The 16884-nt window shown below is 39.1% G+C and overlaps 1 protein-coding gene across 4 annotated transcripts in view; it reads right to left on the reverse strand.

Annotated features, from left to right (window-relative positions):
- Positions 1-1071: 1071 nt before the first annotated feature.
- The window catches only part of LOC105353937 (paralemmin-3-like), a 43188-nt gene continuing 27375 nt past the window's right edge, over positions 1072-16884 (reverse strand). For 3 of the 4 annotated variants that reach the window (XM_023955569.1, XM_023955565.1, XM_023955574.1), the window contains 5 exons: positions 13626-13708; positions 13460-13523; positions 12757-12787; positions 12256-12297; positions 7116-10843 (listed from right to left, as the gene is read on the reverse strand). In XM_023955569.1, coding sequence (XP_023811337.1) covers positions 9996-10843; positions 12256-12297; positions 12757-12787; positions 13460-13523; positions 13626-13708 — 1068 coding nt within the window. In that variant the 3' untranslated portion in view covers positions 7116-9995. Of the gene's footprint in view, positions 4248-7115; positions 10844-12255; positions 12298-12756; positions 12788-13459; positions 13524-13625; positions 13709-16884 lie in introns of those variants that run through there. The other variant, XM_023955571.1, reaches the window with a different exon arrangement.

Below are 16884 nucleotides of genomic sequence, written 5' to 3' on the forward strand. Positions count from 1 at the left end.
AAGTTCCTAAAATAATATATATTTTAAGCTCGATGCTCAAAAACGAGGATGCAGTTCTGGATTTTCCACAGCCCCCCCCCCCCCCCCCCCCCCTTGAAACCTTATCTGTGCCAGAGATAAGAACTCTTCTGAGTTTTTACTGAGTGTGAAATTAAGCACGTTTTTCAGAAACTTCCAGTTTTCATTTCAAATGATAAGTAAAATTCTGTGTGTAAGCAATACATGCAACACGTAGTGCAGCCTCATACTCTGTTAATCACAAACTGTTTTAATCCAAAATGGCAGAGTCATAGAATACTGATGTAAAATGTTTCAGTGGTTTGTTTCCCATCTGTCAGACAGAGAGAATAGTTGTAATGAATGGGAAAAACTGAGAATGAGAAAAAGTAACATCTGGGGTGAATGAGGGCGCTCTGCTTGCTCCATTACTAATCTTAAAGATCCACTGCTATGAAATTGTATTTTTAAACATGTTCTTGTGACATATTTCTCATGGTGGAGAACATATATTAAGAAAAAATCTAGACATATAATTTTATTGTCCCTTTTATTATCTTTCTAAATACTGATGCTTTAAAGTGGGATATTAAGCATATATGGCTGTTAGAGAAAGATGATCTCACTGTAACAACAAAGCAATTCAAAAAAGTAACTTTTGGGGGTGGTGATCATTTACTTTTAGAACTTTGTACCCTCACCTTTAAACTGACCATAGCTCAGGTTTTCAGTGGGGAGAACCAGGCCCTCAGCGGAGGTGGCTGTGTCGCTTGGGTATTGACTTCTTGGGCTTGTGGTTTGATTGAGAAATAGATTTTTATTGATGTTCTCAATAGAGCTGATGTGTGTCTTTCAACTCTGCAATTCCCACTCATCAAACTATGAGACATTCAAGGTTCTTAAGGCTCAAAAAAGGCAGAAAAGTAACAAAAAATAAGGGAAGAACTATTTTTCACTAGTCTCCTCTGTGCATTATTAGGAGCCTTGCTATTTTGAAGTTTGGTTTCATAATTTTGTAGCATTGCAAAACACTTTCTTTGGATTTGCTATTTTGAAATGAGGCAACAAAAAGGGTTTGATTTAAGTTTCAGATTTATTGAGGATGACAAAAGGAATGACAAAGCTGTTGACCTCTGTGGCTTGATTCAGCTTGAGGTTTCTTCCAGTTAAGATTGTTTCCACTGGAATGTCATTTTCAGTCCTTAAGCTCCACTTCTGAACGTTTCGTTTCTCATCTTGAACTGCAGATCTCGTGCAGCTAACAAAGTTCTTCCTCCGGGTCCATCTCCACAACTGGAGGGAACTTCAAACACGCCGCTTGACTCTTAAACTCGGTGATCTCATGGGGCTTCAGCTCTCTCCTCCTGCTGAACAGGTAGATTCCCTCAGACTTGGCGGCAGAGGTCCTCGCTTCAATTGTGAACAGCCTGCAGTCTGGGCAGGACGTACGGAAAAAGGTGATGGTGTGGTTGTTGCAGCCTATTACCGCCTTCATAACATGGTCTTCCAGGGTGAAGTTGGAGGCAATCAACAAGCATCCAGGAATGCTTCGGATAAACTGGGTAAAGGAGGATTTACCCAATTCCAGACTTATACTTAATGTTGTTTCAAGTGGGAGGAAAAGGTCGCTCTCTTCTTTCACACTGCCGGCAACCAACGGCCATCTTCCAGAAGCATGTTGAAGGGGATCGAGCGGATCCAGGCGCTGGATCAGCTTCTCACAGTCCAGCGGAGCTGAGAAACCCAAAGGGGTGAACAACAGAATGGTGAAGATCACACGCAGCATGTCTGTCTCTCCTTTCAATCTGTCTCTCTGGAAGAAGGTAGAGCTTATATTTGCCTCACAAACTGTTTTGTGACGTCAGAGGTTCAATGACAGAGCGGGCATGATTCATGGATAATATTTACACTCAAAGGTTTACTTTCTGCCCATTTCAGTTTGTGAAATCTAATGTTTTGATCATAAAAATCAGGAGGAAAATATGGTAGTAATTCACAACTTAACGAGAAAACCCGGAATGTAATAATTAATTAAAAAAACAGGAATTTATTACTAAAAATGACTGAATGGTGTCATGTCTTTCTCCATTTTAACAGCAACAGTCTTTGAACCCACTGAAACTTCCCAGTTGGCACTACTGCGTCATGTGCGGGAAGTACCGGATTTTAAGAACAAACATGTAATCATCATGCTCATCTTCTCGCCTTTGGCATAGTCCCTTCCTTACTGTGCCAAACTAGAAATTGATTTAAATGTTTCTTAATCACAGCAACTTTGAGAATTGTGAAAATTCTATCAAGCAAAGACACTTTGGCATTTACTTAGTATTTGAATTTCTACTTTAAGAAGCAATTATGCTAAGGAAACCAGTCTATATATGAAATAAAATACTATAGCTGACAATTTGATGCGTATAGAACATGTACAAATTAAACAGAACTTCCATTATCAAACTGTCACAGCCACAAACCCGTCACTGACAATTCTAACTCCTTTCAAATTATCTTAGAAAGTTGAAATACCTGTTTTTCAAAAATATTATTTAATGTTTTATTTTGCTTATTCATCTTAACGGACTTCTGATTACTGAAGTTATTACTGATTAATAATTAAGTCAAATTTACTATTTTAATATTTATTTTTTTCTAATAAAAGGAGGCCACCCAGTTACTTGTTTTGGGACTAGAAATGTCAATTAGATGAAAATCTTTAAAATTCAGATTTCAACTGCTTTATACTTTAACAGGACTGGTTTTTTTTTAAACTTATCAGATGTTTTTAAGATCAGAATAGATCATTTCTGCTCAGCTTGGCTGAACTCAAACAGGCAAACTGAATCTTCCAAAGATCTCATCTTTTTCTATAGAGTGAAATGAAACGTGCAGGATCTCTAGCAGCAAGTTCCAAACAAAAAAGCTCGACTTTCTTACAAAAAGGAAAGCTTTCTTATGCAACATGTCGAGTACAGCGGGAACAAGTTCCATGGAATTTATACTTTCTGCTACTGGGATATGCATGTGGAACAAAATATGCAAAAAATAAAGTTACCTATTCAATGTACAACTCATGTAAAAATAAAAACCTTAATGTTATATTGTTAACAATTTACCCCATTTTAGCTGCACTAGAACACCAAACGAGCCAGGTGGTGTAGAACAATCGTTAGTTTAATCATTATACAATCCTAAAAACAACTCACATATTTTGCTTATTTCTATTTAAAGTAAGTATGGGTGTTCAAACTTTACTCTTTAATGTTAAGCCTGTCTAACAAAAAATATAAAATAAATTCACACTTAAGGGAATTTGAAACATTTTCTTTAAAAATGGTCTAAATGAGCTCCACTTATTTTGAAAGTAGACATTTGCAGACCCACGGCTGCCACAACAACTTTAAAAAGTAGATAAACCCCGTTTCCTACCTATATGTATTAATGAATATCTCCAATAACAGGTTCTCCCCAAAAATACAAGAATTTAATTTTTAAGAAACTAAACTATTGTTGCTCAACAAACCTCTGCAGATCTCTGACCATGTTTAGCTACTGCACCTTTTTAGATTTAAAAAACATGCTGAGATCTAAATGTTTATACAGCAATTAAAAACAACAAGTTAGACTTTATGTGAGGGATTGATGCAGACTGAGGTTCATCTGTCAACCAAGAAAAATGCAACAAAACTCAAAAGAAGAGTAGACTTTTTGTAGGTTCACTTGGTATAAAGGGGATTTAAAGATGGAGTCTTTAAATGTCGTTGGGTTAAAGTCCATGACAGCCCTTTAATTCTGGACAGTTGACATTGTTCTTGTTAAAAAAAAAAAAAGATGAAGTTGGTGAGTGCAGGTTGAATGTAGTGTATGAATGCAGCAAATGTGGAAGAATGCATAAAAAGAAGACTGGAGGAATGTAGTGAATTCTTCAGCAGAGAGATGGAATGGACGACAACAGATGGTTTACATGACGGAGCAGCACTGGCAGGTTTTCTGTTTGGGTGTTTTGCTCTCCCCGCGACTTTGGATCTGTGTCTCTGCACTGGCGGGGCTGTTCCCCCCTGCTGCTGGGGCCTCGCTAGCCCTGTTGGAGGCTTCTACTTTCAGCAGAAGAGGCTCCTGCTCTCCTGGACCCGCATTGTTGTCTTGCTTGTCCTGAGGACCAGTCAGGGGCACCTCCTGGAACTGTGTGGGTGCTGCAGAAAGGTTTGGGGTTTTTGGCGCAGCCTCTGGTGTGTCTGCTGAAGCTGCATCCTTACCCTCATTTGCTGAGTGACGTTAAGGCAGCGTTCCTTTTCAAAACAAGGAAGAGCCAACTGTTTAAACTTAATCACGAAGGAGAAATGTACAGATGCTATAATAGAATAGAGTTGTGACAGAAAAAGCCTGAAGCATGACTCGTGAGATTTGTACTGCTTTGACATTTTTCACCAAGCACGTGAGTACATGCGCTAGTACCAGGTAGCAACAGTCCAGCATGAACACCATATGCTAAAAGCACGTTCAAGTACCCGTGTTCAGAGCGCTGTTGAATGTGAGTATCACATGCCTGGTGTGAACGTAGCATCAGAATTGATTGGTTTGTAAGGATAGTCCTACGAAAGTGGTCAGTGAAACTACAGTACATACCCATTTTTGTCAGACCAAAGACATAATAAGTCTTGAAAAGAGTGTTTATTAGAAAACAGTTCCTCTCACACAACATTATCATCATTACATCTTATTTATTGACAGACACAGAGTGGGAAAGTGTTACAGATGTGACATGAAAGTGCAAAGACTTCTCTTTAAATTTACATACGTCAAACATCCAGTTAATTTTTCAGCAGATGGATCTCAGTCCATTTCTGTGTCTCTGTCCTTCTCTGGACACAGGTCTTTGGTGGGGTCCATTACAGCAGGTGGAGGCATGTTCAGACACTCCACCTGTGCTCTAAACTCCTCCATCTCCTTCTCCTCCAGCTGCCTCCGTCTGCTGAACAAGTAGAAGTGCTGCCTCTTCCCCGACTCGACAGTCATGAGGAATAGCAGGCAGTCACGGCAGGACGTGTGGACGACCTTTGCGCTGAATTGGCTTTTATCCGTCCCGTCGTAGTTGAAGCTTCTGCCTTCGAGGGAGATGTTGTAGTAGCTGTATAAGCAGGAGCCATTTACACTGAGGCTGCGGGAGTAAGAGATGCTGCTGGCGTTGGTGGGGCTGGAGAAACCCACAGTGGCGCTGTCTCGTTGTTGAAATATCTCCAGGTATGGCAGGTAGCTAATGCTGCCAGCAATTAACGCCCACCGACCCGGCAGGTCATGTGGATCGAGCTGATCCAAAGGGCGGGTCAACTCGGTGCAGGTCAGAGGAACCGAGTGTCCCACAGAGGCCAAGCAGATGAGAGCCAAAGCAAAAATCATGTTGAATCTCTTGCAGTCAGTCTCCCTGCAGCTTTAAAGCTGGTGAAAAGCAGTGGCTGCTTTTATAAGGCTTTCAGAGGCAGCTTTCACAACACTGAAGTTTTGTACCTGTGGATTCCGAGATTGTGTAATGAATCATTGTGGGGAAAAAAGGAATTTATTTCTAAAAATGACTGAATTGTGTCATTTATTTCTCCATTTTAACAAGAACAGTCTTTGATCCCACTGAAACTTCTCAGATGGCACTACTGCCTCATGTGCAGGAAGTACCAGATTTTAAGAGGTTTCCTGAAAACATGTAATCACCATGCTCATCTTCTCTCCTTTGGCATAGTCCCTTCCTTATTGTACCAAACAAGAAATTGATTTAATTTTTTTATTTCACTGCGGCTTTGAGAATTGTGAAAAGTCTTTCAAGCTAAGACACTTTGGCATTTACTTAATATTTGAATTTCTACTATAACAAGAAATTTGGCTATGGATACCTGTTTATATATGAAATAAAATAATGATATGAAATAATACTGAGAAATATGAAATAAAATACTTTATCAGCAAATTGACATATATTCAGGAAACCACCTGCCTATCTGCTCTGATTTCTATTAACTTTGTATTTGAGAGTTCCTGTGTGCTGAAGGAAAGCATGAAGTTCCTAAAATAATATATATTTTAAGCTCGATGCTCAAAAACGAGGATGCAGTTCTGGATTTTCCACAGCCCCCCCCCCCCCCCCCCCCCCCCCCCCCTTGAAACCTTATCTGTGCCAGAGATAAGAACTCTTCTGAGTTTTTACTGAGTGTGAAATTAAGCACGTTTTTCAGAAACTTCCAGTTTTCATTTCAAATGATAAGTAAAATTCTGTGTGTAAGCAATACATGCAACACGTAGTGCAGCCTCATACTCTGTTAATCACAAACTGTTTTAATCCAAAATGGCAGAGTCATAGAATACTGATGTAAAATGTTTCAGTGGTTTGTTTCCCATCTGTCAGACAGAGAGAATAGTTGTAATGAATGGGAAAAACTGAGAATGAGAAAAAGTAACATCTGGGGTGAATGAGGGCGCTCTGCTTGCTCCATTACTAATCTTAAAGATCCACTGCTATGAAATTGTATTTTTAAACATGTTCTTGTGACATATTTCTCATGGTGGAGAACATATATTAAGAAAAAATCTAGACATATAATTTTATTGTCCCTTTTATTATCTTTCTAAATACTGATGCTTTAAAGTGGGATATTAAGCATATATGGCTGTTAGAGAAAGATGATCTCACTGTAACAACAAAGCAATTCAAAAAAGTAACTTTTGGGGGTGGTGATCATTTACTTTTAGAACTTTGTACCCTCACCTTTAAACTGACCATAGCTCAGGTTTTCAGTGGGGAGAACCAGGCCCTCAGCGGAGGTGGCTGTGTCGCTTGGGTATTGACTTCTTGGGCTTGTGGTTTGATTGAGAAATAGATTTTTATTGATGTTCTCAATAGAGCTGATGTGTGTCTTTCAACTCTGCAATTCCCACTCATCAAACTATGAGACATTCAAGGTTCTTAAGGCTCAAAAAAGGCAGAAAAGTAACAAAAAATAAGGGAAGAACTATTTTTCACTAGTCTCCTCTGTGCATTATTAGGAGCCTTGCTATTTTGAAGTTTGGTTTCATAATTTTGTAGCATTGCAAAACACTTTCTTTGGATTTGCTATTTTGAAATGAGGCAACAAAAAGGGTTTGATTTAAGTTTCAGATTTATTGAGGATGACAAAAGGAATGACAAAGCTGTTGACCTCTGTGGCTTGATTCAGCTTGAGGTTTCTTCCAGTTAAGATTGTTTCCACTGGAATGTCATTTTCAGTCCTTAAGCTCCACTTCTGAACGTTTCGTTTCTCATCTTGAACTGCAGATCTCGTGCAGCTAACAAAGTTCTTCCTCCGGGTCCATCTCCACAACTGGAGGGAACTTCAAACACGCCGCTTGACTCTTAAACTCGGTGATCTCATGGGGCTTCAGCTCTCTCCTCCTGCTGAACAGGTAGATTCCCTCAGACTTGGCGGCAGAGGTCCTCGCTTCAATTGTGAACAGCCTGCAGTCTGGGCAGGACGTACGGAAAAAGGTGATGGTGTGGTTGTTGCAGCCTATTACCGCCTTCATAACATGGTCTTCCAGGGTGAAGTTGGAGGCAATCAACAAGCATCCAGGAATGCTTCGGATAAACTGGGTAAAGGAGGATTTACCCAATTCCAGACTTATACTTAATGTTGTTTCAAGTGGGAGGAAAAGGTCGCTCTCTTCTTTCACACTGCCGGCAACCAACGGCCATCTTCCAGAAGCATGTTGAAGGGGATCGAGCGGATCCAGGCGCTGGATCAGCTTCTCACAGTCCAGCGGAGCTGAGAAACCCAAAGGGGTGAACAACAGAATGGTGAAGATCACACGCAGCATGTCTGTCTCTCCTTTCAATCTGTCTCTCTGGAAGAAGGTAGAGCTTATATTTGCCTCACAAACTGTTTTGTGACGTCAGAGGTTCAATGACAGAGCGGGCATGATTCATGGATAATATTTACACTCAAAGGTTTACTTTCTGCCCATTTCAGTTTGTGAAATCTAATGTTTTGATCATAAAAATCAGGAGGAAAATATGGTAGTAATTCACAACTTAACGAGAAAACCCGGAATGTAATAATTAATTAAAAAAACAGGAATTTATTACTAAAAATGACTGAATGGTGTCATGTCTTTCTCCATTTTAACAGCAACAGTCTTTGAACCCACTGAAACTTCCCAGTTGGCACTACTGCGTCATGTGCGGGAAGTACCGGATTTTAAGAACAAACATGTAATCATCATGCTCATCTTCTCGCCTTTGGCATAGTCCCTTCCTTACTGTGCCAAACTAGAAATTGATTTAAATGTTTCTTAATCACAGCAACTTTGAGAATTGTGAAAATTCTATCAAGCAAAGACACTTTGGCATTTACTTAGTATTTGAATTTCTACTTTAAGAAGCAATTATGCTAAGGAAACCAGTCTATATATGAAATAAAATACTATAGCTGACAATTTGATGCGTATAGAACATGTACAAATTAAACAGAACTTCCATTATCAAACTGTCACAGCCACAAACCCGTCACTGACAATTCTAACTCCTTTCAAATTATCTTAGAAAGTTGAAATACCTGTTTTTCAAAAATATTATTTAATGTTTTATTTTGCTTATTCATCTTAACGGACTTCTGATTACTGAAGTTATTACTGATTAATAATTAAGTCAAATTTACTATTTTAATATTTATTTTTTTCTAATAAAAGGAGGCCACCCAGTTACTTGTTTTGGGACTAGAAATGTCAATTAGATGAAAATCTTTAAAATTCAGATTTCAACTGCTTTATACTTTAACAGGACTGTTTTTTTTTTAAACTTATCAGATGTTTTTAAGATCAGAATAGATCATTTCTGCTCAGCTTGGCTGAACTCAAACAGGCAAACTGAATCTTCCAAAGATCTCATCTTTTTCTATAGAGTGAAATGAAACGTGCAGGATCTCTAGCAGCAAGTTCCAAACAAAAAAGCTCGACTTTCTTACAAAAAGGAAAGCTTTCTTATGCAACATGTCGAGTACAGCGGGAACAAGTTCCATGGAATTTATACTTTCTGCTACTGGGATATGCATGTGGAACAAAATATGCAAAAAATAAAGTTACCTATTCAATGTACAACTCATGTAAAAATAAAAACCTTAATGTTATATTGTTAACAATTTACCCCATTTTAGCTGCACTAGAACACCAAACGAGCCAGGTGGTGTAGAACAATCGTTAGTTTAATCATTATACAATCCTAAAAACAACTCACATATTTTGCTTATTTCTATTTAAAGTAAGTATGGGTGTTCAAACTTTACTCTTTAATGTTAAGCCTGTCTAACAAAAAATATAAAATAAATTCACACTTAAGGGAATTTGAAACATTTTCTTTAAAAATGGTCTAAATGAGCTCCACTTATTTTGAAAGTAGACATTTGCAGACCCACGGCTGCCACAACAACTTTAAAAAGTAGATAAACCCCGTTTCCTACCTATATGTATTAATGAATATCTCCAATAACAGGTTCTCCCCAAAAATACAAGAATTTAATTTTTAAGAAACTAAACTATTGTTGCTCAACAAACCTCTGCAGATCTCTGACCATGTTTAGCTACTGCACCTTTTTAGATTTAAAAAACATGCTGAGATCTACAAATTTATACAGCAATTAAAAACAACAAGTTAGACTTTATGTGAGGGATTGATGCAGACTGAGGTTCATCTGTCAACCAAGAAAAATGCAACAAAACTCAAAAGAAGAGTAGACTTTTTGTAGGTTCACTTGGTATAAAGGGGATTTAAAGATGGAGTCTTTAAATGTCGTTGGGTTAAAGTCCATGACAGCCCTTTAATTCTGGACAGTTGACATTGTTCTTGTTAAAAAAAAAAAAAGATGAAGTTGGTGAGTGCAGGTTGAATGTAGTGTATGAATGCAGCAAATGTGGAAGAATGCATAAAAAGAAGACTGGAGGAATGTAGTGAATTCTTCAGCAGAGAGATGGAATGGACGACAACAGATGGTTTACATGACGGAGCAGCACTGGCAGGTTTTCTGTTTGGGTGTTTTGCTCTCCCCGCGACTTTGGATCTGTGTCTCTGCACTGGCGGGGCTGTTCCCCCCTGCTGCTGGGGCCTCGCTAACCCTGTTGGAGGCTTCTACTTTCAGCAGAAGAGGCTCCTGCTCTCCTGGACCCGCATTGTTGTCTTGCTTGTCCTGAGGACCAGTCAGGGGCACCTCCTGGAACTGTGTGGGTGCTGCAGAAAGGTTTGGGGTTTTTGGCGCAGCCTCTGGTGTGTCTGCTGAAGCTGCATCCTTACCCTCATTTGCTGAGCTGAGAATAGGGAGCGGTGCTTCGGTGTAGACTGGCACTGCAGTTACCGTGACGCCCTCTAGAGGACGTGTCTGCGACTGCGGTTCAACAGGTGGATCTTCTTCCTCTGATTTCCCCAAAGCTTCTGGAGGCGTTTCTGTTTTTACCGCCTCCTCCACAGCCACCCCCTTCTCTTTGCCTGCTTCTGGATCTAGCAGATGGGCTTTGTCTGATTCCACGGACCCCTGCTGATCTTCCTGGGATGTGAGCTCCTGGGAAACATCATCCCCTTCATCTGTGATGAGCACGCATTCAGCTCTCATCACCAGGGTCCCTTCCTCCTCCTCCTTTTCAAGAACGCTGTCGTTTGGAATCTGATCAATGACTCCCATCCCATGCACCCTCACATTCTCTGCACCTTCAGAGGCTCCATGTTTGTTTGATTCGCCGAGCTCTGAAACTCCGTTTGAGTCCGGGACCCCCCCACCGTTGGTCAGAACAACCGCAGTTTCAACCTCTGCCGGGGTTTGGTTACGTTTCCCTTCATCCTCAGGGGTTTCTGGAAGAAAAACAAGACACACAACTGTAAGCAAAGCCTTCCTGTACTTATAATTCATATGAATTAGCAATCAATATTTGACAACACCCCATGTTGTGTGCACTGATTGTTAGCAGTCATCGCCTCATTTATTTGTAATGTTAGTCTGTCAGAAGCAAAACTCAGTGCAGATAAATTATAGATTTCTTTGTCGTTAAATATTTCAACATTTATTATCCTGGAACTTCATTTGAAGGAATCTTTCACATGTTCTGTTTTTAATTATGCTTTGAGTAGGTTTTTATGATAGAAGCTGGACTGAATGTACAACTGGATTACTGACAGCAGAGATGTGTGGAACATCTTCTTCCTGTTTGAGTCGGGGTCAAAGGTAAAGTAACTGCCAAAGGCACAACATCTATTTATTCGTCTCTGCAGCTAAAAAAGCTGTCAGAAAATTCCATAAATTCTGCAACTCAGACAAAATACTTGCAGACCTTTGGGGGACTTAAATACACAGGGGGTCAGCTTGATGCTACAAATTCTTCTGTCAGCTTGTGCACTTGAGGTGCACATCAACTGACATCGGTGGACCTGCCGCCCTCTAAAAATTAAAGTTATGCGCTTCAGCATTCATTAACATGTACTTGAAATGTATCACAGCAACATGTAATGAACTACAGAAGCAGCATACCTGCGTCTGCTTTCTTTTATAATGCAAATGTCTTCTTTAGGATGCAGTGAACGTTAACGGAGGAATCCATGAATTTTTCTAAGGTCTTTGACAGTCCAGAACACAAAATAACATGAGTATCCTAGTTTCTGGACTATAAGTTGGTTTGGAATTGAACCCAAAAATGTATAATAAAGTCAAAATAAGAAAATCATATATAAGTCACACGTTTGGGAGAAATCTATTTGACAAAATACAGGAAAAAGAATAAAATATTTCATCTGGAAAGGCAAATCAGAATAACGGAACAGATATCAACAATAAACTGAATATATGTACGCTTTACTATCATAACACATTGATGCTTCATGAAACATAAATCAAGTCAAATCCCTAAATCAGTAGAATTCTTAATCCTCTTTGTCGCTTTGGAACTATTCAGCCAAGCCTGGGTAACCATCAGCGGTGCTTTTTCTTTGGTGTTGCTGATGGATCTGCTGCACACACCTACAGTGGTTGATGCTATTTTTTTTGTTGCTATTTTAAAAAAAATTATATTATATATAAGTCACATCTGATTTTAAGTCGCACCCCAGGTCAAACTATGCCAAAAACCGAGACTTATACTCCAAAAATTAAAGCTAAAAAAGAAATATTAAAGACACTTTTTAGGATGACGAGACAAAAAATGTACAATAAAATATTAAAACGTAAAAATCAACAACAATTTATTTGTGCCTGTATGATTCTGTATGCTTACCAGGTTTTGATGCACCCTTTTCACCATTCTGCAGAACAAGTTCTGAGGGAAAATGAACGGTGATCAGCAGAGCTTTTAAATGATCCATTTACCTTTGCATTAATCAATATGTTTTTCCTTCTCAGTTGCTATTGTTACTAGTCCCAGGAAGCAGAAGACTGTAAAAGTTCAACAAAAAAATTACTCTTAAGTAATAAAATCTGGTCATTAATAATTAAGGTATTTTTAAAAACCACAGCGGCAGCAGCAGGAGCACAGACATTAAACATTCTTTAGGGAGTTGAACTGCACTCTCAAGAGAAAAGCCTTCGAGCGGTTAGATTAAAACAAAAAAGCCTGTAGCTGGATGACAGCAGCACCTCGACTGTTGCTGTTTTATATTATAGATGAAAGATTTTGTTAGATTTTCCCCTTAAAAATGCAAAAATACAAATAAATGCTAATTTACTTCTATTTTCTCTATCTATGTTTTTAAGTTAAACTTGAAAGGATCCAACTTACCATTTCTGGCATCTTCTACTTGTACAGTCTTCTGTTTAGGAAAAAAAAAAGTGCAATCAATTAAAGTTTTGAAACACACACACACACACACACACACACACAAATGAAAATATATATATATATATATATATATATATATATATATATATATATTGATGACAGCAGAAAGGAGCTTGCAAAAATGCAAAAAAAAAATCGTCTACTATGATAAATCTTATCAGATTAAGCTTAAATACTTAAAAGGAAAAGGTGCAAAACTAGAAAATAGCATCTAAAATTCTAATGATTATGATAGAAATAGAAAAATTTAAAGGTAAGGCTTAACAAATAATGATAAGCTTCAATGAAAGCTTCACCCTGGAGCAGACTGCAGAACAAAGCTGACACTTGTGCTCTGCTAGAAAGGGAAGTCGGGTAAAAATACTTTTACTTGACTGCAGGGGAAACAATTATTTTAGAGTTGATCAAGCACGGTGCTGTTTATGGAACAGGAGGGCTTGCATTCATGACGCTCCTGCTTTTCAACAGGAGGTGCTACATCAAAGGTACACTGTGAGAGGAAATGCATTATGCATGTCAGAGAGCCACAGAGAAAAGATGGGGAAACATTTCTGCTAAATAGAAGACGGTGTAGAAAGCTTGTTCAACATTGATCCCAGCCCCCTTTTGTGTCCATGCAGTGATGAGCGTGCAGGGTCCGCACCGTTCGACCATCTCCCGCTTGTTTCTCAGGGGCCTCTGGTGACTCCTGAGTCTCTCCCTTCGATCTAGAATGGACACACAATTACACAAACAAATCAATGGCATTTTAGTCCTTAAAAGACAAACACTCAAAAAACATGGTGGATGTCATTTCTTTCTCCAAGTACCTTGTTGGGGACTCGGGGGACTTCTGGTAGGTTGGGGACAAGGGAGCTGGTTCCATCAACCACTGTTCCCTCAAAGACTTCCTCTAAAGAGCAAAGGAGGCAAAAATACAAGAAAATATATAAATGTTAATGAAGTTTTGCTATTTTATTCTCGTAGAAATATATAGTGTATGCATTATTTGAAAGAAGCACAGAGATCCGTTTGAAATAAAGGAATCCATCAAACATCAAAGTCCATCAAAGTATTGTTATTCTTAATGTAGCCTGTATGCAATCTATATTATGGCTACAACACATCAATATCTTTGTGCTACAAAAGCAAATCACTTGTTTTGACCAAAAATAAAACGCTTGAATTCTCAGTTACCACATACATACAGAGCACCACTATTTTAAAATCTACAATGGCACTAATTTACCGCCAAGAACTTGAACTGATTATAGAGGAATCAGATAAAATCTACTGTGACCAATGCATTTGGAAACTTGGGTTACATGAGTCGTAAACCACGTCTTCACAACTTAAGAGATGTGATGCCACTGTTATCTTAAATGTGCAATTATTACACTACTTGAAAGCAAAATCTCTGTTGGAACATGGAAGATAGTGTAAACTGACAAAAAAGAAGAACTTGTACCAAATAAAAACGTGTGACTTCAGTCTGCATTAAGCTGAACCAAAAGCGACTAGAACCTTTACCCTTTTTTATCCCAAGTCCGGGAAATACAAAGGGTTGGTGTCAGAAAGGGTGTCTGACAGAAAACCAAAAGCTAAATCAAATTTGTGAATCACTAACAGAACTTGAGTGACCTGCCATCAATCCAAGTGATCTGCTGAGGGAACTTGATTTATCTTTCATGACCTCCGTTCTTGTTTGAGCTCTTGTTGTTGTGTTATCATCTCCTGAAGAGGTCCAACTTCACCATTGCTGCCATCTCTGCCTCTTGCAGAGCTGATTGAGGCTTTTGCCTCCACAAATCACCAGGCTGGGAGGGCGGTTTAAAAGCTCTCAAAAACCCCTGCCCCAGTAGACTGAATTCCTAGTCTACCCTTTTAAAGCTTGCTCCTGGGGTTTAGTTCCTGTTGTTATAGGGGGGCGGTGTGTGGGATGACTCTGGTGGTAAGGAAAGTGAAGAGGGCAAGGACAAAAAAAGAGGACCAAAAGGTGAAAGTTGAAAAAGGGAATTTTGTTTGGCTTTTTGGGAGGAGCCGAAACAGACTTTGGGAGGTCAGGAGGCTCTTCCAGATGACTGAACAGCTACAGCTAAATAATAACAATTTATTTTATTTCAAGCGCCTTTATTAGGGGAGGTGGAGAGAAGAAGAGGACCGGAGAGAAAGATAGGGGGGCTAGATTTGGAGGAAGTCAGACATAAGGAGGATACAGGTTATGGAGGGTTTTAAAGGTAAGATGGGGGAGTTTGAATTTAATTAGGAGCCAGTGCAATTGCTGGAGGATGGCGGTGATGTGATCAAAGGTCGCAGTTCTGGAGACGAATTCTGGATCAGTTGTAGTTCGTTGAGAGTTTTGTTAGGCAGACCAGAATGAAGTGAATTACATTAGTCGAAGTGAGAAATAACCAAACAGTGAACCAAGATAGAAGCGGAGTGGACAGTGAGAGAGGGGCGGAGGCTATTAATGTTGTACAGGTGAAAGTAGGCAGATCGAGTAACGTTATTTAAGTGAGAATGAAAAGACAGTGAGCTGTCGAGAATGACACCCAGACTCTTTACCTGAGGGGAGGAGGAGACAGAAGCTGAATCTACAGAGAGTGGAATACTAAAGTAATCAGGGAGAATGCGAGGAAGGAACTTGGTGTGTCAAACAGAATAAAGAGACATGGTGGTGGACTGCAGAAGTTCAGGAGTGTGTCAAGAGGAAAAGGTTATCTTAGAAAAAAATTGGGACACGGAGGACAGAGGTCACAGAACTTAAGATGTTGACGTTTTGTTTTTTTCAGGAGTGACAAGGATGGATAGAATCAGGAATCAGGACATTGAAGGGACAGCTTATGTTAGGTGCTTTGAAGATAAAAGCGGGAAAACCAGATTGAGATGGTTTGAACAAACTGAGAGGGAGGACAGTGATTATGTTGGTAAAAAGATCCTGAGGTTGGAGCTGCCAAGAAGGAGGCCTGGAGAGAGAACAAACGGGAGGTTTGTGGATGGAGTGAAGGAGGGCGTGAAGTTAGTTGGTGTGAGTGAAGAGGATGCAGAGGACAGAGTTAGAAGGAGGCGGACAATTTACTGTGGCGATTCCTAAAGAGAGCAGCTACAAGACAAAAACAAAGAAAGAAGAAGCATCTTTATGTTAGTTACTGAGTAGTCAAGTAAAAGGATGCCAATATCAGTCAAACATATTTTTTATTTTTTAATGTAATTCCTGTGGTGCTATTTACTATTAATTTTAATATAATTAAATCATTGAAAAAGGAAATTACACTCAAGAATTACAGTGAGTTGTCACTGCAGAAATGACCTAGATCCTAAAAAGAGAAATTAAAAAAAAACTATATTTAGAGAGTTTAGAGTGTACTTCATGATTAAAGGACTAATGTACTGGTTCAATAGTCTGTAAAATGTTTTTGTGGTGGGTACCTGAAGAAAACTGAGACAACATACTGATGCATCACGGTAACAAACGTGCGCTTACCCAAGAAAACCCTGAAAACCAAATGCACTGAAATAAGTGTAATCAAATTGTTTTGATTAAAAAACACCAAGCTTTAAATAGGATTTAAGCTTTTGAGAAAATTGAGCTTTTGGCTTTTGAAAAGTGGAGCAGAATAATTCTGAAAGACAATTATTAAAAAAAAAAAACAAGGAACATTTTAAAATGAAAAAGAAGGTCCGTCAAGCAAACATTCAATGAAGCCCTTATCCTCTTTTGTATGGCAGGAAAGAAAACAATGGTTGCAGTGGATAAGAAGTGATGCTGCAGGCAGCTGACCTGGCCTGAGGTGCTGGTCTCAGCAAGCATCTGGGTGTAAAGTGCCCCTGAGTCAGAGAGTAAACACCAAAAAGTTACTCTGCAGCTAGCTTTGCTGTGCATAAAGTGTGGGCGACCTTTGGTTACTCTTAGATATGGAATAATAACCAGAGAAGTAATATGAGCCGCTAAAATATGTCAAAGTTCAGAGCAATGCACTCTTCCGTAAACAAACTTTCCATGAACTACTCCCAATTTCCAACATTTAAACCCATCCTACCAGCGTTTAAGTCCTTCCTGTAACTAAAGAGTTTCATGATCTGTTACTT

Source organism: Oryzias latipes, chromosome 1, assembly GCF_002234675.1.
Source record: "Oryzias latipes chromosome 1, ASM223467v1".
NCBI classification, from domain to species: Eukaryota; Metazoa; Chordata; class Actinopteri; order Beloniformes; family Adrianichthyidae; genus Oryzias; species Oryzias latipes.